We start from the raw sequence: 27,022 nt of genomic DNA on the forward strand, positions 1-27,022 counted from the left end.
GACCCACATGTATTAATGTGGGTACGATATGTGGATGACATCCTGATATTATTGGATGGTTTAGGGGAACTTCTTAAAAAAAATTGTGAAAGAGTTAAATACTAATAATAAAAATATCCTTCTCACATTTGAAACTAGTCTAACAGAACTTCCCTTTTTGGATGTAATGATTAAGAAAGAAGGGGGTACAACAACAACTGAAAATTACAGGAAATCCACAGCCACAAATAGCATTTTGGAAGCTACAAATGCTCACCCCCAATCTCTAGTTAAAGGGATACCGTGGGTCAATTCCTTTGACTTAGAAGGAATTGTTCCACAGTTACAAAATTTGAGAAACATGCAGCAAACATGAGAGAAAGATTTCAGAATAGAGGCTATTCAAATAGAAACATTACAAAAGCACTTTCTAGAGCTAGAAAAACTAGCAGAGATGAATTGTTGTATGGTGAAAGAAAGGAAAATAAACAAGGTCCAATAAGATGTATCACCACTTATAACAATAAATAGAACTCCCTAAGACAAGTATTGAAAAACAATTGGCACATATTGAAACTAGATGAAAATGTAAGCAAGGTAGTGGGGGAGTTCCCTCTACTTACAGCCAAGAAAGCCCCCAGCCTGAGTGATAGGTTGGTAAGAAGCAGGTTTGTAAGGAGCCCATCTATGTCTGAAAAGATAATGGAATAAAAGGAAATTATCCAAGTGTGTTTACTGCCCCATATGGAAAAAAGTAAGACCTTTATGGGCAATGGACAAAAAAGCCGTGATATCTGTTTTTTCATGAATTGCAACTCAGAAGGGGTTGTGTATCTTCTTTGTTGCTCATGTCCCTTGTTCTATATTGGTAAAACAAAATGTTTCTTAAAGGACAGGATACAGGAGCACAGAGATGATATAACAAACTATTGTGACACCAATGTAGCTAGACACTTTGGTAGTCATCACAATAGTGATGCAGAAGGGTTAAGGTTTGCAGCAATAGACAAAGGTGACCCCAACAGTAGAGGGGGAGATGTAGATAAAGTCCTCCTACAAAAGGAGGCAAGGTGGATTTACTATCTAAGGACAAGGAAACCCATGGGTATTAATGACAAAATGGATTATGCCAGCTTTGTCTAGGTGCAAAATACCAAATGATGCAGAGTAACAAAATAATTTGGGGATTGGAAACTGCAAATGAAGGTTTATCTAGTTGCAAAGCTGGCATATATATCTTTGAAATAAGTCTTCCAATAAAGAAGCCTCATAGTGAAAAGAGTTACAGTTCTAAACAAATTTGTGAGGAAATTATCAGAATGGGGGACAAAAGTTTAAATGGGTATGTCCCTTTAATTGATTTACACATGGTAAAAATATATGAGCTATAATTAATTACACACACAAGGTAAACAGTGTGTTCCCTTCACTAACACATATCCAGCTTTTACTGTAATTCAAAGACATGAAATTACTTAGGAAGCTGCATTTAATAAAAATAGCAGCACATATATACAGATTATATAGGCTAACATAGCTGAAATAGATATCATGGTGTGAAAGAACTACATTCTTATGCCCTCTTGAGAATAATACAGCTCATTAAACAAGTTAGGATGAAACTTAAAGAGCTAAGTAATGTCCCTTTAATAACAAAGGTGTTGTGAAAAACAAAAGTAGGTTGGGCTAAAAGGCTTAAAGGGCCACTAAACCCAAAATCTTTCTTTCATGATTCAGATAGAGAATAGAAATTTAAACATTACAATTTACTTCCATTATTTATTTTGCTTCTTTTTTTAAATATCCTTAGTTGAAGAAAAAGCAATGCACATGGTGAGCCAATCACACGAGGCTTCTATGTGCAGCAACCAATCAGCAGCTAGTGAGCATATCTAGATATACTTTTCATCAAAGAATATCAAGAGAATAAAACAAATTAGATAATATAAGTAAATTAGAAAGATGTTTAAAACTGCATTCTCTTTCTAAATCATAAAAGAAAAAATGTGGGTGGCATTTCCCTTTAAATAACCAAGCACAAGTGATGAGAAAGTAAGCCCTGACGAAGCCCCAGTTCAGATTGTAAGCAGGGGTGGAACACACATGTTGGCAGAGAGTCTTCATGAGAGGACAGTTTTCTTTTGAATGGATACTAACATTGCTGCAAGCTTGCAAAGCTAAGGAGCAAGCTAATCTCACTATGGAGTAAAGGAATGAGCATCAAGCATGCAAAGCTAAGGAGCAAGCTAATCTCTCTAAGGAGTAAAGGAATGAGCATCAAGCATGCAAAGCTAAGGAGCAAGCTAATCTCTCTAAGGAGTAAAGGAATGAGCATCAAGCATACAAAGCTAAGGAGCAAGCTAATCTCTCTAAGGAGTAAAGGAATGAGCATCAAGCATGCAAAGCTAAGGAGCAAGCTAATCTCTCTAAGGAGTAAAGGAATGAGCATCAAGCATGCAAAGCTAAGGAGCAAGCTAATCTCTCTATGGAGTAAAGGAATGAGCATCAAGCATGCAAAGCTATGGAGCAAGCTAATCTCTCTACGGAGTAAAGGAATGAGCATCAAGCATGCAAAGCTAAGGAGCAAGCTAATCTCTCTAAGGAGTAAAGGAATGAGCATCAAGCATGCAAAGCTAAGGAGCAAGCTAATCTCTCTAAGGAGTAAAGGAATGAGCATCAAGCATGCAAAGCTAAGGAGCAAGCTAATCTCTCTATGGAGTAAAGGAATGAGAATCAAGCATGCAAATCTAAGGAGCAAGCTAATCTCTCTAAGGAGTAAATGAATGAGCATCAAGTATGCAAAGCTAAGGAACAAGCTAATCTCTCTAAGGAGTAAAGGAATGAGCATCAAGCTTGCAAAGCTAAGGAGCAAGCTAATCTCTCTAAGGAGTAAAGGAATGAGCATCAAGCATGCAAAGCTAAGGAGCAAGCTAATCTCTCTAAGGAGTAAAGGAATGAGCATCAAGCATGCAAAGCTAAGGAGCAAGCTAATCTCTCTAAGGAGTAAGGAATGAGCATCAAGCATGCAAAGCTAAGGAGCAAGCTAATCTCTCTATGGAGTAAAGGAATGAGCATCAAGCAGGCAAAGCTAAGGAGCAAGCTAATCTCTCTATGGAGTAAAGGAATGAGCATCAAGCATGCAAAGCTAAGGAGCAAGCTAATCTCTCTAAGGAGTAAAGGAATGAGCATCAAGCATGCAAAGCTAAGGAACAAGCTAATCTCTCTAAGGAGTAAAGGAATGAGCATCAAGCATACAAAGCTAAGGAGCAAGCTAATCTCTCTAAGGAGTAAAGGAATGAGCATCAAGCATACAAAGCTAAGGAGCAAGCTAAACTCTCTTATGGAGTAAAGGAATGAGCATCAAGCATGCAAAGCTAAGGAGCAAGCTAATCTCTCTATGGAGTAAAGGAATGAGCATCAAGCATGCAAAGCTAAGGAGCAAGCTAATCTCTCTAAGGAGTAAAGGAATGAGCATCAAGCATGCAAAGCTATGGAGCAAGCTAATCTCTCTATGGAGTAAAGGAATGAGCATCAAGCATGCAAAGCTAAGGAGCAAGCTAATCTCTCTAAGGAGTAAAGGAATGAGCATCAAGCATGCAAAGCTAAGGAGCAAGCTAATCTCTCTAAGGAGTAAAGGAATGAGGATCAAGCATGCAAAGCTAAGGAGCAAGCTAATCTCTCTATGGAGTAAAGGAATGAGCATCAAGCATGCAAAGCTAAGGAGCAAGCTAATCTCTCTAAGGAGTAAAGGAATGAGCATCAAGCATGCAAAGCTAAGGAGCAAGCTAATCTCTCTAAGGAGTAAAGGAATGAGCATCAAGCATACAAAGCTAAGGAGCAAGCTAATCTCTCTATGGCATAAAGGAATGAGCATCAAGCATGCAAAGCTAAGGAGCAAGCTAATCTCTCTATGGAGTAAAGGAATGAGCATCAAGCATGCAAAGCTAAGGAGCAAGCTAATATCTCTAAGGAGTAAAGGAATGAGCATCAAGCATGCAAAGCTAAGGAGCAAGCTAATCTCTCTATGGAGTAAAGGAATGAGCATCAAGCATGCAAAGCTAAGGAGCAAGCTAATCTCTCTAAGGAGTAAAGGAATGAGCATCAAGCATGCAAAGCTAAGGAGCAAGCTAATCTCTCTAAGGAGTAAAGGAATGAGCATCAAGCATGCAAAGCTAAGGAGCAAGCTAATCTCTCTAAGGAGTAAAGGAATGAGCATCAAGCATGCAAAGCTAAGGAGCAAGGTAATCTCTCTAAGGAGTAAAGGAATGAGCATCAAGCATGCAAAGCTAAGGAGCAAGGTAATCTCTCTAAGGAGTAAAGGAATGAGCATCAAGCTTGCAAAGCTAAGGAGCAAGCTAATCTCTCTAAGGAGTAAAGGAATGAGCATCAAGCATGCAAAGCTAAGGAGCAAGCTAATCTCTCTAAGGAGTAAAGGAATGAGCATCAAGCTTGCAAAGCTAAGGAGCAAGCTAATCTCTCTAAGGAGTAAAGGAATGAGCATCAAGCATGCAAAGCTAAGGAGCAAGATAATCTCTCTAAGGAGTAAAGGAATGAGCATCAAGCATGCAAAGCTAAGGAGCAAGGTAATCTCTCTAAGGAGTAAAGGAATGAGCATCAAGCATGCAAAGCTAAGGAGCAAGCTAATCTCTCTAAGGAGTAAAGGAATGAGCATCAAGCTTGCAAAGCTAAGGAACAAGCTAATCTCTCTAAGGAGTAAAGGAATGAGAATCAAGCATGCAAAGCTAAGGAGCAAGATAATCTCTCTAAGGAGTAAAGGAATGAGCATCAAGCATGCAAAGCTAAGGAGCAAGCTAATCTCTCTATGGAGTAAAGGAATGAGCATCAAGCAGGCAAAGCTAAGGAGCAAGCTAATCTCTCTATGGAGTAAAGGAATGAGCATCAAGCATGCAAAGCTAAGGAGCAAGCTAATCTCTCTAAGGAGTAAAGGAATGAGCATCAAGCATGCAAAGCTAAGGAGCAAGCTAATCTCTCTAAGGAGTAAAGGAATGAGCATCAAGCATGCAAAGCTAAGGAGCAAGATAATCTCTCTAAGGAGTAAAGGAATGAGCATCAAGCATGCAAAGCTAAGGAGCAAGCTAATCTCTCTATGGAGTAAAGGAATGAGCATCAAGCAGGCAAAGCTAAGGAGCAAGCTAATCTCTCTATGGAGTAAAGGAATGAGCATCAAGCATGCAAAGCTAAGGAGCAAGCTAATCTCTCTAAGGAGTAAAGGAATGAGCATCAAGCATGCAAAGCTAAGGAGCAAGCTAATCTCTCTAAGGAATAAAGGAATGAGCATCAAGCATGCAAAGCTAAGGAGCAAGCTAATCTCTCTAAGGAGTAAAGGAATGAGCATCAAGCATGCAAAGCTAAGGAGCAAGCTAATCTCTCTATGGAGTAAAGGAATGAGCATCAAGCATGCAAAGCTAAGGAGCAAGCTAATCTCTCTATGGAGTAAAGGAATGAGCATCAAGCATGCAAAGCTAAGGAGCAAGCTAATCTCTCTAAGGAGTAAAGGAATGAGCATCAAGCATGCAAAGCTAAGGAGCAAGCTAATCTCTCTATGGAGTAAAGGAATGAGCATCAAGCATGCAAAGCTAAGGAGCAAGCTAATCTCTCTAAGGAGTAAAGGAATGAGCATCAAGCTTGCAAAGCTAAGGAGCAAGCTAATCTCTCTAAGGAGTAAAGGAATGAGCATCAAGCATGCAAAGCTAAGGAGCAAGCTAATCTCTCTAAGGAGTAAAGGAATGAGCATCAAGCATGCAAAGCTAAGGAGCAAGCTAATCTCTCTAAGGAGTAAAGGAATGAGCATCAAGCATGCAAAGCTAAGGAGCAAGCTAATCTCTCTATGGAGTAAAGGAATGAGCATCAAGCATGCAAAGCTAAGGAGCAAGCTAATCTCTCTATGGAGTAAAGGAATGAGAATCAAGCATGCAAAGCTAAGGAGCAAGCTAATCTCTCTAAGGAGTAAAGGAATGAGCATCAAGCATGCAAAGCTAAGGAGCAAGCTAATCTCTCTAAGGAGTAAAGGAATGAGCATCAAGCATGCAAAGCTAAGGAGCAAGCTAATATCTCTATGGAGTAAAGGAATGAGCATCAAGCATGCAAAGCTAAGGAGCAAGCTAATCTCTCTATGGAGTAAAGGAATGAGTATCAAGCATGCAAAGCTAAGGGGCAAGCTAATCTCTCTAAGGAGTAAAGGAATGAGAATCAAGCATGCAAAGCTAAGGAGCAAGCTAATCTCTCTATGGAGTAAAGGAATGAGCATCAAGTATGCAAAGCTAAGGAGCAAGCTAATCTCTCTATGGAGTAAAGGAATGAGCATCAAGCATGCAAAGCTAAGGAGCAAGCTAATCTCTCTATGGAGTAAAGGAATGAGCATCAAGCATGCAAAGCTAAGGAGCAAGCTAATCTCTCTATGGAGTAAAGGAATGAGCATCAAGCATGCAAAGCTAAGGAGCAAGCTAATCTCTCTAAGGAGTAAAGGAATGAGCATCAAGCATGCAAAGCTAAGGAGCAAGCTAATCTCTCTATGGAGTAAAGGAATGAGCATCAAGTATGCAAAGCTAAGGAGCAAGCTAATCTCTCTATGGAGTAAAGGAATGAGCATCAAGCATGCAAAGCTAAGGAGCAAGCTAATCTCTATAAGGAGTAAAGGAATGAGCATCAAGCATGCAAAGCTAAGGAGCAAGCTAATCTCTCTATGGAGTAAAGGAATGAGCATCAAGCATGCAAAGCTAAGGAGCAAGCTAATCTCTCTAAGGAGTAAAGGAATGAGCATCAAGTATGCAAAGCTAAGGAGCAAGCTAATCTCTCTAAGGAGTAAAGGAATGAGCATCAAGCATGCAAAGCTAAGAAGCAAGCTAATCTCTCTATGGAGTAAAGGAATGAGCATCAAGCATGCAAAGCTAAGGAGCAAGCTAATCTCTCTAAGGAGTAAAGGAATGAGCATCAAGTATGCAAAGCTAAGGAGCAAGCTAATCTCTCTATGGAGTAAAGGAATGAGCATCAAGCATGCAAAGCTAAGGAACAAGCTAATCTCTCTATGGAGTAAAGGAATGAGCATCAAGCATGCAAAGCTAAGGAGCAAGCTAATCTCTCTATGGAGTAAAGGAATGAGCATCAAGCATGCAAAGCTAAGGAGCAAGCTAATCTCTCTAAGGAGTAAAGGAATGAGCATCAAGCATGCAAAGCTAAGGAGCAAGCTAATCTCTCTATGGAGTAAAGGAATGAGCATCAAGCATGCAAAGCTAAGGAGCAAGCTAATCTCTCTATGGAGTAAAGGAATGAGCATCAAGTATGCAAAGCTAAGGAGCAAGCTAATCTCTCTATGGAGTAAAGGAATGAGCATCAAGCATGCAAAGCTAAGGAGCAAGCTAATCTCTCTAAGGAGTAAAGGAATGAGCATCAAGCATGCAAAGCTAAGGAGCAAGCTAATCTCTATAAGGAGTAAAGGAATGAGCATCAAGCATGCAAAGCTAAGGAGCAAGCTAATCTCTCTAAGGAGTAAAGGAATGAGCATCAAGCATGCAAAGCTAAGGAGCAAGCTAATCTCTCTATGGAGTAAAGGAATGAGCATCAAGTATGCAAAGCTAAGGAGCAAGCTAATCTCTCTATGGAGTAAAGGAATGAGCATCAAGCATGCAAAGCTAAGGAGCAAGCTAATCTCTCTAAGGAGTAAAGGAATGAGCATCAAGCATGCAAAGCTAAAGAGCAAGCTAATCTCTATAAGGAGTAAAGGAATGAGCATCAAGCATGCAAAGCTAAGGAGCAAGCTAATCTCTCTAAGGAGTAAAGGAATGAGCATCAAGCATGCAAAGCTAAGGAGCAAGCTAATCTCTCTAAGGAGTAAAGGAATGAGCATCAAGCATGCAAAGCTAAGGAGCAAGCTAATCTCTCTAAGGAGTAAAGGAATGAGCATCAAGCATGCAAAGCTAAGGAGCAAGCTAATCTCTCTATGGAGTAAAGGAATGAGCATCAAGCATGCAAAGCTAAGGAGCAAGCTAATCTCTCTATGGAGTAAAGGAATGAGCATCAAGTATGCAAAGCTAAGGAGCAAGCTAATCTCTCTAAGGAGTAAAGGAATGAGCATCAAGCATGCAAAGCTAAGGAGCAAGCTAATCTCTCTAAGGAGTAAAGGAATGAGCATCAAGCATGCAAAGCTAAGGAGCAAGCTAATCTCTCTAAGGAGTAAAGGAATGAGCATCAAGCATGCAAAGCTAAGGAGCAAGCTAATCTCTCTATGGAGTAAAGGAATGAGCATCAAGCATGCAAAGCTAAGGAGCAAGCTAATCTCTCTAAGGAGTAAAGGAATGAGCATCAAGCTTGCAAAGCTAAGGAGCAAGCTAATCTCTCTATGGAGTAAAGGAATGAGCATCAAGCATGCAAAGCTAAGGAGCAAGCTAATCTCTCTAAGGAGTAAAGGAATGAGCATCAAGCATGCAAAGCTAAGGAGCAAGCTAATCTCTCTAAGGAGTAAAGGAATGAGCATCAAGCATGCAAAGCTAAGGAGCAAGCTAATCTCTCTAAGGAGTAAAGGAATGAGCATCAAGCATGCAAAGCTAAGGAGCAAGCTAATCTCTCTAAGGAGTAAAGGAATGAGCATCAAGCATGCAAAGCTAAGGAGCAAGCTAATCTCTCTAAGGAGTAAAGGAATGAGCATCAAGCATGCAAAGCTAAGGAGAAAGCTAATCTCTCTAAGGAGTAAAGGAATGAGCATCAAGCATGCAAAGCTAAGGAGCAAGCTAATCTCTCTAAGGAGTAAAGGAATGAGCATCAAGCATGCAAAGCTAAGGAGCAAGCTAATCTCTCTAAGGAGTAAAGGAATGAGCATCAAGCATGCAAAGCTAAGGAGCAAGCTAATCTCTCTAAGGAGTAAAGGAATGAGCATCAAGCATGCAAAGCTAAGGAGCAAGCTAATCTCTCTAAGGAGTAAAGGAATGAGCATCAAGCATGCAAAGCTAAGGAGCAAGCTAATCTCTCTATGGAGTAAAGGAATGAGCATCAAGCATGCAAAGCTAAGGAGCAAGCTAATCTCTCTAAGGAGTAAAGGAATGAGCATCAAGCATGCAAAGCTAAGGAGCAAGCTAATCTCTCTAAGGAGTAAAGGAATGAGCATCAAGTATGCAAAGCTAAGGAGCAAGCTAATCTCTCTAAGGAGTAAAGGAATGAGCATCAAGCATGCAAAGCTAAGGAGCAAGCTAATCTCTCTAAGGAGTAAAGGAATGAGCATCAAGCATGCAAAGCTAAGGAGCAAGCTAATCTCTCTATGGAGTAAAGGAATGAGCATCAAGTATGCAAAGCTAAGGAGCAAGCTAATCTCTCTATGGAGTAAAGGAATGAGCATCAAGCATGCAAAGCTAAGGAGCAAGCTAATCTCTCTATGGAGTAAAGGAATGAGCATCAAGTATGCAAAGCTAAGGAACAAGCTAATCTCTCTATGGAGTAAAGGAATGAGCATCAAGCATACAAAGCTAAGGAACAAGCTAATCTCTCTATGGAGTAAAGGAATGAGCATCAAGTATGCAAAGCTAAGAAGCAAGCTAATCTCTCTATGGAGTAAAGGAATGAGCATCAAGTATGCAAAGCTAAGAAGCAAGCTAATTTCTCTAAGGAGTAAAGGAATGAGCATCAAGTAAGAGGAAAGGAAAAACCTTTTATTCAAGTCTGTTTGTTCATAAAAGGATCACTTTGGGGTTCTCACATTTAAGTGAAAAAGATGACATCACAAACCAGTTACCTGACCCAGATGATCACGTTCTAAACAACCAGTAATTGGCTCAGGAGAGCGTATGTTGCAGAGCATTGGATTTAGCTGTCAGCAGCATAACGGATGAGCAGGTGGGGAACAGTGAGTATTTCAAGCTTCTCTGGAGGAGGTAATCTGTATACTCACAGTGACTAGCCCCATAAGTAAGATCCTAGGGGAAAATCTGCAGGGAAACAAACTTCTTTAATAAACAGTGACACTTCAAAAAAGAAGCAGCTTATAGACCTGAAGTGCAATAGAAACCGTGGACAGCAGGCATAATGTCTCTAAACGTACCCATCTTTAAATTCCTTATGAGAGTTTCATATATAAAATGAGGTGCACCTCTTTATTTTCATGGGACTGCCTCTGATAAAAAGGGAACACTTACATTATAATGTGCATCTAAGTTTTTTGCTTTCCTTAAAGGGACAGTAAAGTCAAAACTAAACTTTCATGATTCAGATAGGGCATGCAATTTTAAACAACTTTCCAATTTACTTTTATCATCAAATTTGCTTTGTTCCCTTGGTGGTATTTTTGAAAAGCTAAACCTAGCTAGGCTCAAACTGATTTCTAAACAGTTGAAAACCGCCTCCTAGCTCAGAGCATTTTGAAAGTTTTTCACAGTTAGACTGTGCTAGTTCACATGTGTCATATAGATAACATTGTGCTCACTCCCGTGAAGTTATTTAGGAGTCTTCACTGATTGACTACACTGCATGTCTGTCAAAGGCACTTAGATAAGGAGGCTGTCTGCAGAGTCTTAGATACAAGGTAATCACAGAGGTAAAAAGTGTATTAATATAACAGTGTTGGTTATGCAAAAACAGGGAATGGGTAATAAAGGGATTATTTATCTTTTTAAATAAGAACATTTTTGATGTAGACTGTCCCTTTAAAGTGACAGTATGCTAATATTGCTTGCAACAAAGTAACGGCTAGATTACGAGTTGTGCGTTAGGATTAAAAAGCAGCGTTGGCCGGTCCCGCTGCTTTTTAACGCCCGCTGGTATTACGAGTCTTGCAGGTACAGGTGTACCACTCACTTTTTTGGCCAGACTCCGAAATACCGCAAATCCACTTATGTCAATTGCGTATCCTCTTTTTTCAATGGGACTTGCATAGCGCCGGTATTACGCGTTTTTCAAAAAGTGAGCGGTAGACCCTCTCCTGTCAAGCCTGGTACCGCATTTTATGTCACTAGTTAAGAGTTTTACACTACAACGCCGTAGCATGAAGCTCTTAACTAAAGTGCTAAAAAGTACACTAACACCCATAAACTACCTATTAACCACTAAACCGAGGCCCTCCCACATCGCAAACACTAAACTTAAAATTTTAACCCCTAATCTGCCGAACTGGACATCGCCGCCACTATAATAAATATATTAACCCCTAAACCGCCACACTCCTGCCTCGCAAACATTAGTTAAATATTTTTAACCCCTAATCTGCTGTCCCTAACATCGCCGACACCTACCTACATTTATTAACCCCTAATCTGCCGCCCCCAATGTCGCCGCCACTATTTTAAAGTTATTAACCCCTAAATCTAAGTCTAACCCTAACCCTAACAACCTCCTAACTTAAATATAATTTAAATAAATCTAAATAAAATAACTATCATTAACTAAATTATTCCTATTGAAAACTAAATACTTACCTGTAAAATAAACCCTAAGCTAGCTACAATATAACTAATAGTTACATTGTAGCTAGCTTAGGGTTTATTTTTATTTTACAGGCAAGTTTGTATTTATTTTAACTAGGTAGAATAGTTATTAAATAGTTATTAACTATTTAATAACTACCTAGCTAAAATAAAGACAAAAGTACCTGTAAAATAAAACCTAACCTAAGTTACAATTACACCTAACACTACACTATCATTAAATAAATTACCTAAATTAAATAAAATTATCTAAAGTACAAAAAAACAAACACTAAATTACAGAAAATAATAAAAAATTACAAGATTTTTAAACTAATTACACCTAATCTAAGCCCCCTAACAAAATAAAAAAGCCCCCCCCAAATAAAAAAAGCCCTACCCTACACTAAATTACAAGCAGTGAGTGCATATTATTGGACTTTATTTAATGGTTTATGCACCCTGGTCTTGAGACTTTGGCGAGTGCGCTATATCTGTTCTATATATATACGAGAACATCAAGGAAAAGTAAACAAATTAAATAAACTGGTCCCGCACTCTCCGCTGTGAAAACACAGAATTGCAACAAACATTTGTCTCTATTACCCTCTCTCAGTAAGGGAGGGACGTGATGTGGCCGATTTGCGATACGAGATCATTGATCACGTCCCTCCCTTACTGAGAGGGGGTAATAGCGCCAAATTGTTGTTGCAAAAAGAGACCAGGTGGATTTACACCTTGGATACCTAGTGGCCTTAATATCCATTTTGATTTGCAATGTTTCTTGTAATGATCCTGTTTGTACATATTTTACACATAATAGTATATTGGGTAGTACAGCTAGCCATAGATTCATACTAATCTGATCATACTCTGTCAGTTATTACATTATACAGGGATGATTTAGATTTTATTCATCATTTTTATGTCTTTTTCACATATTCCCACCTAGTTAAAGCAATTTGTGCAGTAGGTAGGTTTCATTTGTCTCCCTGGTCAAATTAATTATGTCCTGTTACAGGGTATGGATTTCATAGTTACACTTGATATTCATTACTTGCCTGTTTTTTTGTAAGTAACATCTTCCCGTCATTAGTTAAGATGTAATATTTATTTGTAGCCAATTTTTGTTTTTGCTAAGTTTTGTTACATATTGTGAAGAGGAGTTATTTATCACATATATCAGGGCTACTTAGGTTACATTTTTGTTTTTTTGTTTATATGAACCTTGTTACATTGTAATTTCAGGCATTTTCCATGTTTAACTTTGCTTTTAGTTGTTTGTCCCAATACAGCCACCGTAGTTATCTCTGAGCATGCTCAGTTGTGCAGATGAGAAGCTGCAGGTGTTTAGCATTCACAGTACATTGTAGAGGGTATTTAAGGGGAGTAAGTTGCACTATATTTGTTATCTGTCTGAGGAAGGGGCTAACTACCCCGAAACGTCACAGTTCAATTAAAGACGTTTGTGTTTTCACAGAGTGCGGGACCTGTTTATTTCATTTATATATATTTATTTATTTATTATTAATGACCACAATGCAGCACAATCAGTATGTTTATAATAGATATATATTTATTTGTTATTAATGACCACAATCAGTATGTTTATAATAGATATATATTTATTTATTATTAATGACCACAATCAGTATGTTTATAATAGATATATATTTATTTATTATTAATGACCACAATCAGTATGTTTATAATAGATATATTTATTTATTATTAATGACCACAATCAGTATGTTTATAATAGATATATATTTATTTGTTATTAATGACCACAATCAGTATGTTTATAATAGATATATTTATTTATTATTAATGACCACAATCAGTATGTTTATAATAGATATATATTTATTTGTTATTAATGACCACAATCAGTATGTTTATAATAGATATATTTATTTGTTATTAGTTACCACAATGCAGCACAATCAGTATGTTTATAATAGATATATTTATTTATTATTAATGACCACAATCAGTATGTTTATAATAGATATATATTTATTTGTTATTAGTTACCACAATCAGTATGTTTATAATAGATATATTTATTTATTATTAATGACCACAATGCAGCACAATCAGTATGTTTATAATAGATATATATTTATTTATTATTAATGACCACAATGCAGCACAATCAGTATGTTTATAATAGATATATATTTATTTATTATTAATGACCACAATCAGTATGTTTATAATAGATATATATTTATTTATTATTAATGACCACAATCAGTATGTTTATAATATATATATATTTATTTATTATTAATGACCACAATCAGTATGTTTATAATAGATATATATTTATTTATTATTAATGACCACAATGCAGCACAATCAGTATGTTTATAATAGATATATATTTATTTATTATTAATGACCACAATCAGTATGTTTATAATAGATATATATTTATTTATTATTAATGACCACAATGCAGCACAATCAGTATGTTTATAATAGATATATATTTATTTATTATTAATGACCACAATCAGTATGTTTATAATAGATATATATTTATTTATTATTAATGACCACAATGCAGCACAATCAGTATGTTTATAATAGATATATATTTATTTATTATTAATGACCACAATGCAGCACAATCAGTATGTTTATAATAGATATATATTTATTTGTTATTAGTTACCACAATGCAGCACAATCAGTATGTTTATAATAGATATATTTATTTATTATTAATGACCACAATGCAGCACAATCAGTATGTTTATAATAGATATATTTATTTGTTATTAGTTACCACAATGCAGCACAATCAGTATGTTTATAATAGATATATTTATTTGTTATTAGTTACCACAATGCAGCACAATCAGTATGTTTATAATAGATATATATTTATTTGTTATTAGTTACCACAATCAGTATGTTTATAATAGATATATTTATTTGTTATTAATGACCACAATGCAGCACAATCAGTATGTTTATAATAGATATATTTATTTGTTATTAGTTACCACAATCAGTATGTTTATAATAGATATATATTTATTTGTTATTAGTTACCACAATCAGTATGTTTATAATAGATATATATTTATTTGTTATTAGTTACCACAATCAGTATGTTTATAATAGATATATTTATTTATTTATTATTAATGACCACAATGCAGCACAATCAGTATGTTTATAATAGATATATATTTATTTATTATTAATGACCACAATCAGTATGTTTATAATATATATATATATTTATTTGTTATTAGTTACCACAATGCAGCACAATCAGTATGTTTATAATAGATATATTTATTTATTATTAATGACCACAATGCAGCACAATCAGTATGTTTATAATAGATATATATTTATTTATTATTAATGACCACAATGCAGCACAATCAGTATGTTTATAATAGATATATATTTATTTATTATTAATGACCACAATCAGTATTTTTATAATATATATATATATATATATATTTATTTGTTATTAGTTACCACAATGCAGCACAATCATTATGTTTATAATAGATATATTTATTTATTATTAATGACCACAATGCAGCACAATCAGTATGTTTATAATAGATATATATATTTATTATTAATGACCACAATGCAGCACAATCAGTATGTTTATAAGATATATATATATTTATTATTAATGACCACAATCAGTATGTTTATAATAGATATATTTATTTATTTATTATTAATGACGACAATCAGTATGTTTATAATAGATATATTTATTTATTATTAATGACCACAATCAGTATGTTTATAATATATATATATATATTTATTTGTTATTAGTTACCACAATGCAGCACAATCAGTATGTTTATAATAGATATATATTTATTTATTATTAATGACCACAATCAGTATGTTTATAATATATATATTTATTTGTTATTAGTTACCACAATGCAGCACAGTCAGTATGTTTATAATAGATATATTTATTTATTATTAATGACCACAATGCAGCACAATCAGTATGTTTATAATAGATATATTTATTTGTTATTAGTTACCACAATGCAGCACAATCAGTATGTTTATAATAGATATATTTATTTATTATTAATGACCACAATCAGTATGTTTATAATAGATATATTTATTTGTTATTAGTTACCACAATGCAGCACAATCAGTATGTTTATAATAGATATATATTTATTTGTTATTAGTTACCACAATCAGTATGTTTATAATAGATATATTTATTTGTTATTAGTTACCACAATGCAGCACAATCAGTATGTTTATAATAGATATATATTTATTTGTTATTAATGCAGCACAATCAGTATGTTTATAATAGATATATTTATTTGTTATTAGTTACCACAATGCAGCACGATCAGTATGTTTATAATAGATATATATTTATTTGTTATTAATGACCACAATCAGTATGTTTATAATAGATATATTTATTTGTTATTAGTTACCACAATGCAGCACAATCGGTATGTTTATAATAGATATATTTATTTATTATTAATGACCACAATCAGTATGTTTATAATAGATATATATTTATTTGTTATTAGTTACCACAATCAGTATGTTTATAATAGATATATTTATTTATTATTAATGACCACAATGCAGCACAATCAGTATGTTTATAATAGATATATTTATTTGTTATTAGTTACCACAATGCAGCACAATCAGTATGTTTATAATAGATATATTTATTTGTTATTAGTTACCACAATGCAGCACAATCAGTATGTTTATAATAGATATATTTATTTATTATTAATGACCACAATCAGTATGTTTATAATAGATATATTTATTTGTTATTCGTTACCACAATGCAGCACAATCAGTATGTTTATAATAGATATATATTTATTTGTTATTAATGACCACAATCAGTATGTTTATAATAGATATATTTATTTGTTATTAGTTACCACAATGCAGCACAATCAGTATGTTTATAATAGATATATTTATTTATTATTAATGACCACAATCAGTATGTTTATAATAGATATATATTTATTTGTTATTAGTTACCACAATCAATATGTTTATAATAGATATATTTATTTATTATTAATGACCACAATGCAGCACAATCAGTATGTTTATAATAGATATATTTATTTGTTATTAGTTACCACAATGCAGCACAATCAGTATGTTTATAATAGATATATTTATTTGTTATTAGTTACCACAATCAGTATGTTTATAATAGATATATTTATTTGTTATTAGTTACCACAATGCAGCACAATCAGTATGTTTATAATAGTTATATTTATTTGTTATTAGTTACCACAATGCAGCACAATCAGTATGTTTATAATAGATATATTTATTTATTATTAATGACCACAATCAGTATGTTTATAATAGATATATTTATTTGTTATTAGTTACCACAATGCAGCACAATCAGTATGTTTATAAGATATATATATATATTTATTATTAATGACCACAATCAGTATGTTTATAATAGATATATTTATTTATTATTAATGACCACAATCAGTATGTTTATAATAGATATATTTATTTATTATTAATGACCACAATCAGTATGTTTATAAGAGATATATATTTATTTATTATTAATGACCACAATGCAGCACAATCAGTATGTTTATAATAGATATATTTATTTATTATTAATGACCACAATGCAGCACAATCAGTATGTTTATAATAGATATATATTTATTTATTATTAATGACCACAATGCAGCACAATCAGTATGTTTATAATAGATATATTTATTTATTATTAATGACCACAATCAGTATGTTTATAATAGATATATATTTATTTATTATTAATGACCACAATGCAGCACAATCAGTATGTTTATAATAGATATATATTTATTTATTATTAATGACCACAATGCAGCACAATCAGTATGTTTATAATAGATATATTTATTTGTTATTAATGACCACAATCAGTATGTTTATAAGATATATATATATATTTATTATTAATGACCACAATCAGTATGTTTATAAGATATATAGATATATTTATTATTAATGACCACAATCAGTATGTTTATAAGATATATATATTTATTATTAATGACCACAATCAGTATGTTTATAAGATATATATATTTATTATTAATGACCACAATCAGTATGTTTATAATAGATATATTTATTTGTTATTCGTTACCACAATGCAGCACAATCAGTATGTTTATAATAGATATATATTTATTTGTTATTAATGACCACAATCAGTATGTTTATAATAGATATATTTATTTGTTATTAGTTACCACAATGCAGCACAATCAGTATGTTTATAATAGATATATTTATTTATTTATTATTAATGACCACAATCAGTATGTTTATAATAGATATATATTTATTTGTTATTAATGACCACAATCAGTATGTTTATAATAGATATATTTATTTGTTATTAGTTACCACAATGCAGCACAATCAGTATGTTTATAATAGATATATATATTTATTATTAATGACCACAATCAGTATGTTTATAAGATATATAGATATATTTATTATTAATGACCACAATCAGTATGTTTATAAGATATATATATTTATTATTAATTACCACAATCAGTATGTTTATAAGATATATATATTTATTATTAATGACCACAATCAGTATGTTTATAATAGATATATATATATATTTATTATTAATGACCACAATGCAGCACAATCAGTATGTTTATAAGATATATATATATTTATTATTAATGACCACAATCAGTATGTTTATAAGATATATATATATATTTATTATTAATGACCACAATCAGTATGTTTATAATAGATATATTTTCATTAGAGCTACAGATTAACTGAGTATGAGCAAAAGAGGTTGTTGCAAACCAGAATAAGAAATATTTACACTTATATTGCAATGGGTTTATAGGTTATGATGCCTTTTAGATACACTACACTTGAGAGCAGGTTGGTACCAGGGGCACGGGTCTTGTTATCAGATGAATTAGAAGGCTCTGTAACTTCACTTCCGGACGGTACTGCCTTATTGGCAATACATTGTTTTCTAGAGAATTTGAGCAAATCTTTATATTACAATTACACCCATAACTATAAATTGTAATTTTTCCCATGCGCTATTTGGCACCAGGTTTAGACCAGATTGTGCCAGTTGTATAATGTGCATGGCATGCCTTTTACAATCTGGTCACAGATTTGCTTTGTCACCCCCACAGATGACAAGGGCACAGACCTCTTTGCTGTGGCAGTTCATGAATTTGGGCACAGCCTTGGTCTGTCTCATTCCTCAGCTGAGAATTCTATCATGATGCCTTATTACCAGGGTACTGTGGGGGATCCTGGACGCTACAGATTGCCCCCTGATGATGTGATGGGTATCCAGACTCTGTACGGTGAGTTACTGGGAATATAAAGTGCTGCTTTTAGGTGACAGGGCAACTGATGCCTCTTACTGTTTTTTTATGTTAACATTTTTCTCGTAGGTAAAAAGGTTTCATCTCCTGAAGCAAAGCCACCTCATCCAATACCAACCCATTATATTCCTCCACGTGGGCCCACATACCAGTGAGTTACTCCAGCCTTGACAACCATTACTAGTCAGAAAATCCCACTCATAACCGTTATCAACTAGTAACCCGAACATCCACATCCAGTCTTACTAGTGAGCAATCCAGCCATGACAATATCACCAGCTAGTAACATCAGCACTCACAATCTTACTAGTGAGCAACCCATCCATGCCAACATAATAAGCTAGTAACCCCAGCACCCACGTCCTTACTAGTGAGCAACCCAACCATGCCAACATCACCAGCTAGTAACCTCATCACCCACATCCTTACTAGTGAGCAATCCAGCCATGCCAATATTACCAACTAGTAACCCCAGCACCCACAATCTTACTAGTTAGCAACCCAGGCATGCCAGCATCACCAGATAGTAACCCCAGCACCCACAACCTTACTAGTGAGCAACTCAGCTATGCCAACATCACCAGCTAGTAACCTCAGCACTCACAATCTTACTAGTGAGCAACCCAGCCATACCAACATCACCAGATAGTAACCCCAGCACCCACAACCTTACTAGTGAGCAATCCAGCCATGCCAATATCACCAGCTAGTAACCCCAGCACCAACAATGTTACTAGTGAGCAACCCATTTATGCCAACATCACCAACTAGTAACCCAGCACCCACATCCTTAGTAGTGAGCAACCCAGCCATGCCAACATAACCAGCTAGTAACCCCAGCACCCACATCCTTAGTAGTGAGCAACCCATCTATACCAACATCAACAGCTAGTAACCCCATCATCCACAACCTTACTAGTGAGCAATCCAGCCATGCCAATATCACCAACTCGTAACCCCAGAACCCACAATCTTACTAGTGAGCAAATCAGCCATGCCAACATCACCAGCTAGTAACCCCAGCATTCACAACCTTACTAGTGAGCATTTCAGCCATGCCAATATCACCAACTAGTAACCCCAGCACCCACATCCTTACTAGTGAGCAATCCAGCCATGCCAATATCACCAGCTAGTAACCCCAGCACTCACAATCATACTAGTGAGCAACCCAGCTATGCCAACATTATCAGCTAGTAACCCCAGCACCCACAACCTTACTAGTGAGCAACCCAGCCATGTCAATATCACCAGCTAGTAACCCCAGCACTCACAATCATACTAGTGAGCAACCCAGCTATGCCAACATTATCAGCTAGTAACCCCAGCACCCACAACCTTACTAGTGAGCAACCCAGCCATGTCAATATCACCAGCTAGTAACCCCAGCACCCACAATCTTATCAGTGAGCAATCCAGCCATGCCAACATCACTAGCTAGTAACCCCAGCACTCACCATCTTACTAGTGAGCAACCCGTCCATGCCAACATCACAAGCTAGTAACCCAGCACCCACATCCTTACTAGTGAGCAACCCAGCCATGCCAATATAACCAACAAGTAAATCCAGATCCCACAATCTTACTAGTAAGCAACCCAGCCATGCAAACATCACCAGATAGTAACCCCAGCACCCACAACCTTAGTAGTGAGCAACCCAGCCATGCCAACATAACCAGCTAGTAACTCCAGCACCCACAACCTTAGTAGTGAGCAACCCAGCCATGCCAACACAACCAGCTAGTAACCCCAGCATTCACAACCTTACTAGTGAGCAATCCTGCCATGCCAATATCACCAACTAGTAACCCCAGAACCCACAATCTTACTAGTTAGCAACCAGCCATGCCAAAATCACCAGCTAGTAACCCCAGCATCCACAGCCTTACTAGTGAGCATTTCAGCCATGCCAATATCACCAACTAGTAACCCCAGAACCAACAATCTTACTAGTGAGCAACCCAGCCATGCCAACAATACCAGATAGTAATCCCAGCACCCACATCCTTACTAGTGAGCAATCCAGCCATGCCAATACCACCAGCTAGTAACATCAGCACTCACAATCTTACTAGTGAGCAATCCAGCTATGCCAACATTATCAGCTAGTAACCTAAGCACCCACAACCTTACTAGTGAGCAATCCAGCCATGCCAATATAACCAGCTACTAACCCCAGCACCCACAATCTTACTAGTGAGCAACCCACCCATGCCTTCAAATAATGGTATGGGAGACAGCACCTATATGTTTGTTATCCTGTGGCATGGAGCAGGACTAGCCAAGTCTCAATGTAGTATTAAAATAAGTAGATTTCCAAGCCTCCAGGATACAATTAAAAGACCTTTATTTTCTTTTCACAGGGTCCATAAAGAAATTCAACAACGTTTCAACCCACACACTGGTTCTTAGTCATGTCATGACTAAGAACCAGTGTGTGGTTTGAAGCATTGTTGAATTTTTTATGGACCCTGTGAAAAGAAAATTAAGGTCTTTTAATTGTATCCTGGAGGCTGGAAATCAACCCACCCATGCCAACATCACCAGCTAGTAACCCCAGCACTCACAACCTTACTAGTAAGCAACCCAGCCATGCCAATATCACCAGCTAGTAACCCCAGCACTCACAACCTTACTAGTGAGCAACCCAGCCATGCCAATATTACCAGCTAGTAAACCCAGCACTCACAACCTTAGCAGTGATCAACCCACCCAATGACCTTCACAGGTAAGTGACCCCAATATCCACAACCCACTCCTTCCACCTTCATTAGTTAGTAACCCCAGCACCCACAAAGTTAACAGCCAGCAACCCACCGTCGCCAACATCACCAGTTAGTTACCCTAGTACCAAAAACCTTACCCATGAGCAACCCACCCAGACAACTTTACCAGTTAGTAATCCAACTGCCCACAATCTTAGAAGCAAGCAAACCACCCTGCCTACACCAGCTTTTAAACCCACCACCAAAACCTTACCCCATAGCAACCTACCCTGCCAGCTTCACCAGGTTATAACCTGCTAATAAATATGTTTAGTGTCCCCATCATAGTATGCTTCGCCAGTGAGCATTGGCAAATTTATCAATGATCAACCAACATCTAACAAACATAGAATTTATCATTTTTGACAACTTGGCAAATGACAAACCTCAGACATAAAAATAATTTACCATTCTGTATCCCCAAACTTGACTATTTTGCAAGCAGTCATGCATAGCTAAAGTACCCAACAGAAGTGCTCTTTCGTGATGGCACCCATCAGTGATTAGTGCCTCATAGTGACAGTACCCGCCAGTGATTAGTCCCTCATAGTGACAGTACGCATCAGTGATTAGCCCCTCATAGTGACAGTACCCATCAGTCATAAGTCCCTCATAGTGACAGTACCCGTCAGTCATTAGTCCCTCATAGTGACAGTACCGATAAGTGATTAGTCCCTCATAGTGACAGTATGCATCAGTGATTAGCCCCTCAGTGAAAATACCCATCAGTGATTAGCCCCTCATAGTGACAGTACCTATCAGTCATTAGTCCCTCATAGTGACAGTACCTGTCAGTGATTAGTCCCACATAGTGACAGTACCCATCAGTCATTAGTCTCTCCCAGACATGCCAACATCACCAGCTAGTAACCCCAACATCCACAACCTTACTAGTGAGCAACCCAGTCATGCCAACATCACCAAATAGTAACCCCAGCACCCACAACCTTACTAGTGAGCAACCCAGCCATGTCAATATCACCAGCTAGTAACCTCAGCACCTACATCCTTACTAGTGAGCAATCCAGTCATGCCAACATCACCAGATAGTAACCCCAGCAACCACAATTTTATCAGTGAGCAATCCAGCCATGCCAACATCACTAGCTAGTAACCCCAGCACTCACCATCTTACTAGTGAGCAACCCGTCCATGCCAACATCACAAGCTAGTAACCCAGCACCCACATCCTTACTAGTGAGCAACCCAGCCATGCCAATATAACCAACAAGTAAATCCAGATCCCACAATCTTACTAGTAAGCAACCCAGCCATGCAAACATCACCAGATAGTAACCCCAGCACCCACAACCTTAGTAGTGAGCAACCCAGCCATGCCAACATAACCAGCTAGTAACCCCAGCACCCACAACCTTAGTAGTGAGCAACCCAGCCATGCCAACATAACCAGCTAGTAACCCCAGCATTCACAACCTTACTAGTGAGCAATGCAGCCATGCCAATATCACCAGCTAGTAACCCCAGCACTCACAACCTTACTAGTGAGCAACCCAGCCATGCCAATATCACCAGCTAGTAAACCCAGCACTCACAACCTTAACAGTGAACAACCCACCCAATGACCTTCACAGGTAAGGGACCCCAATATCCACAACCCGCTCCTTCCACCTTCATTAGTTAGTAACCCCAGCACCCACAACCTTACTAGTGAGCAACCCAGCCATGCCAACATCACCAGCTAGTAACCCCAGCACCCACAACCTTACTAGTGAGCAATCGAGCCATGCCAATATCGCCAACTAGTAACCTCTGCACTCAAAATCTTACTAGTGAGCAATCCAGCCATGCCAATATCACCAGCTAGTAACCCCAGCACTCACAATCTTACTAGTGAGCAATCCAGCCATTCTAATTTCACCAGCTAGTAACATCAGCACTCACAATCTTACTAGTGAGCAACCCATCCTTGCCAATATTACCAGCTAGTAACCCCAGCACCCACATCCTTACTAGTGAGCAATCCAGCCATGCCAATATCACCAGCTAGTAACCCCAGCACTCACAATCGTACTAGTGAGCAATCTAGCCATGCCAATATCACCAGCTAGTAACCCCAGCACTCACAATCTTACTAATGAGCAGCCCAGCTATGCCAACATTATCAGCTAGTAACCCCAGCACCCAAAACCTTAGCAGTGAACAACCCACCCAATGCCCTTCACAGATAAGTGACCCCAATATCCACAACCGACTCCTTCCACCTTTATTAGTTAGTAACCCCAGCACCCAAAACCTTACTAGTGAGCAATCCAGCCATGCCAACATCACCAGATAGTAACCCCAGCACCCACAATCTTATTAGTGAGCAATCCAGCCATGCCAACATCACCAGCTAGTAACCCCAGCACCCACAATCTTATTAGTGAGCAATCCAGCCATGCTAACATCACCAGCTAGTAACCCCAGCACTCACAATCTTACTAGTGAGCAATCCAGCCATGCCAACATCACCAGATAGTAACCCCAGCACCCACAATCTTATTAGTGAGCAATCCAGCCATGTCAACATCACCAGCTAGTAACCCCAGCACTCACAATCTTACTAGTGAGCAATCTAGCCATGCCAACATCACCAGATAGTAACCCCAGCACCCACAATCTTATTAGTGAGCAATCCAGCCATGCCAACATCACCAGCTAGTAACCCCAGCACTCACAATCTTACTAGTGAGCAATCCAGCCATGCCAACATCACCAGATAGTAACCCCAGCACCCACAATCTTATTAGTGAGCAATCCAGCCATGCCAACATCACCAGCTAGTAACCCCAGCACTCACAATCTTACTAGTGAGCAATCCAGCCATGCCAACATCACCAGATAGTAACCCCAGCACCCACAATCTTATTAGTGAGCAATCCAGCCATGCCAACATCACCAGATAGTAACCCCAGCACCTACAATCTTATTAGTGAGCAATCCAGCCATGCCAACATCACCAGCTAGTAACCCCAGCACTCACAATCTTACTAGTGAGCAACCCATCCATGCCAACATCACAAGCTAGTAACCCAGCACCCACATCCTTACTAGTGAGCAACCCAGCCATGCCAATACCACCAGCTACTAATCCCAGCACCCAAAACATTACTAGTGAGAAACTCAGCCATGCCAATATCACCAGCTAGTAACACCAGCACCCAAAACCTTACTAGTGAGCAACCCAGCCATGCCGATATCACCAGATAGTAACCCCAGCACCCACATCCTTACTAGTGAGCAATCCAGGCATGCCAATATAACCAGTTACTAACCCCAGCACTCACAATCTTACTAGTGAGCAACCCACCCATGCCAACATCACCAGCTAGTAACCCCAGCACTCACAATCTTACTAGTGAGCAACCCAGCCATGCCAACATCACCAGCTTGTAACCTCAGCACCCACATCCTTGCTAGTGATAAAATCCAGCCATGCCAATATCACCAGCTAGTAACCCCAGCACTCACAACCTTACTAGTAAGCAACCCAGCCATGCCAATATCACCAGCTAGTAACCCCAGCACTCACAACCTTACTAGTGAGCAACCCAGCCATGCCAATATCACCAGCTAGTAACTCCAGCACTCACAACCTTAGCAGTGAACAACCCACCCAATGCCCTTCACAGATCAGTGACCCCAATATCCACAACCCACTCCTTCCACCTTCATTAGTTAGTAACCCCAGCACCCACAAAGTTAACAGCCAGCAACCCACCCTCGCCAACATCACGTTAGTTACCCATGTACCAAAAACCTTACCCATGAGCAACCCACCCAGACAACTTTATCAGTTAGTAATCCAACTGCCCACAATCTTAGAAGCAAGCAAACCACCCTGCCTACACCAGCTATTAAACCCACCACCAAAACCTTACCCCATAGCAACCTACCCTGCCACCTTCACCAGGTTATAACCTGCTAATAAATATGTTTAGTGTTCCCACCATAGTATGCTTCGCCAGTGAGTATTTGGCAAATTTATCAATGATCAACCAACATCTAAAACATAGAATTTATAATTTTTGACAATTTGGCAAATGCAAACCTCAGACATAAGAATAATTTACCATTCTGTAAATTAGTCCCACATAGTGACGGCGCCCATCAGTGATTAGTCCCACATAGCGACGGCGCCCATTAGTGGTTAGTCCCACATAGAGATGGCGTCCATCAGTGATTAGTCCCACATAGTGACGGTGCCCATCAGTGATTAGTCCCACATAGTGACAGTACCCATCAGTGATTAGTCCCACATAGTGATATTACCCATCAGTGATTAGTCCCACATAGTGATGGCGCCCATCAGTGATTAGACCCATATAGTGACGGCACCTATCAGTTTAAGTAAAGGGGGTCACCCTGGAGACACCCACCAGTGAAAGACTATCTAGCCTAGCTCAAAATAACTGAAGCCATTATTAAAGGGACACTGAACCCAAATGTTTTCTTTTGTGATTCAGATAAAGCATGCAATTTTAAGCAACTTTCTAATTTACACCTATTATCAAATGTTCTTCATTCTCTTGGTATCTTTATTTGAAATGCAAGAATGTAAGTTTAGATGCCGGCCCATTTTTAGTGAACCTGGGTTGTTCTTGCTGATTGGTGGATAAATTCACCCAATAATAATCAAGTGCTGTCCATGGTTCTGAATCAAAAAATTAACTTTGCCTTCTTTTTCAAATTACGATAGCAAGGGTAACGAAGAACAATTGATAATAGGAGTAAATTAGAAAGTTGCTTAATGTTGCATGCTCTATCTGAATCACAAAAGAAAGGAATTTGGTTCAGTGTCCCTTTAAGCCCTTGTTCCAGTATATAATTCAAGTAACCTCCCTCTTTTCCAGGCCACGGTTACCATTCCCAGACCGCTGCACCACTCATTTCGATGCCATTGCTAATATCCGTGGGGAGGTTTTTTTCTTTAAAAGTAAGTGCGTTATCCTTTTCTTTTCTCCGTTACCTGGTCTCACTTATCCATGCCTGGCTCACGCTAGTGTCTCTCAGACAGGTTCTTCTGGAGAGTTCAGTCTACCAGGCAGTTAGTTTCCCTTGCTCCGGCCCACCTTCATCGATTTTGGCTGGGGCTCCCGTCGGACTTACCGAAAGTGGATGCTGTGTATGAGCGAATTAATGACAGCAAGATAATATTCATCTCAGGTCAGTGTCAGCCAGAGACACTTGTGGTTACCCTGAGAGGGATGATGCCAAGTGGAGGAGGGTGTGGGGTAAAGAGGTGCGTACACACGGTTTAGAGGTGGATTTGTGTAAATAGCAGATGTGACCTCAGGCTCCTGGTACAAACAGCAGCGTTGAGAACTCTTTAAAAACGGCAATATTTCCCCAAGGGACCCATTGTGTCTGCCAAACAATTCTATTTAAAAGGACATTAAACACAAAATCTAATATCTCATAAAATGCTGA

The 27,022-nt window shown here is 37.6% G+C and overlaps 1 protein-coding gene across 1 annotated transcript in view; it reads left to right on the forward strand.

Moving 5' to 3' along the window:
* The window catches only part of MMP25 (matrix metallopeptidase 25), a 134,290-nt gene that overhangs the window by 70,762 nt on the left and 36,506 nt on the right, over positions 1–27,022 (forward strand). Inside the window, exons 5-8 of the mRNA XM_053694646.1 lie at positions 18,629–18,805; positions 18,896–18,977; positions 26,446–26,528; positions 26,606–26,758. Of these exons, the coding sequence (XP_053550621.1) occupies positions 18,629–18,805; positions 18,896–18,977; positions 26,446–26,528; positions 26,606–26,758 (495 nt within the window). The remainder of the gene's footprint in view (positions 1–18,628; positions 18,806–18,895; positions 18,978–26,445; positions 26,529–26,605; positions 26,759–27,022) is intronic.

This window comes from Bombina bombina, chromosome 11 (genome assembly GCF_027579735.1).
Source record: "Bombina bombina isolate aBomBom1 chromosome 11, aBomBom1.pri, whole genome shotgun sequence".
Classification (NCBI taxonomy): Eukaryota; Metazoa; Chordata; class Amphibia; order Anura; family Bombinatoridae; genus Bombina; species Bombina bombina.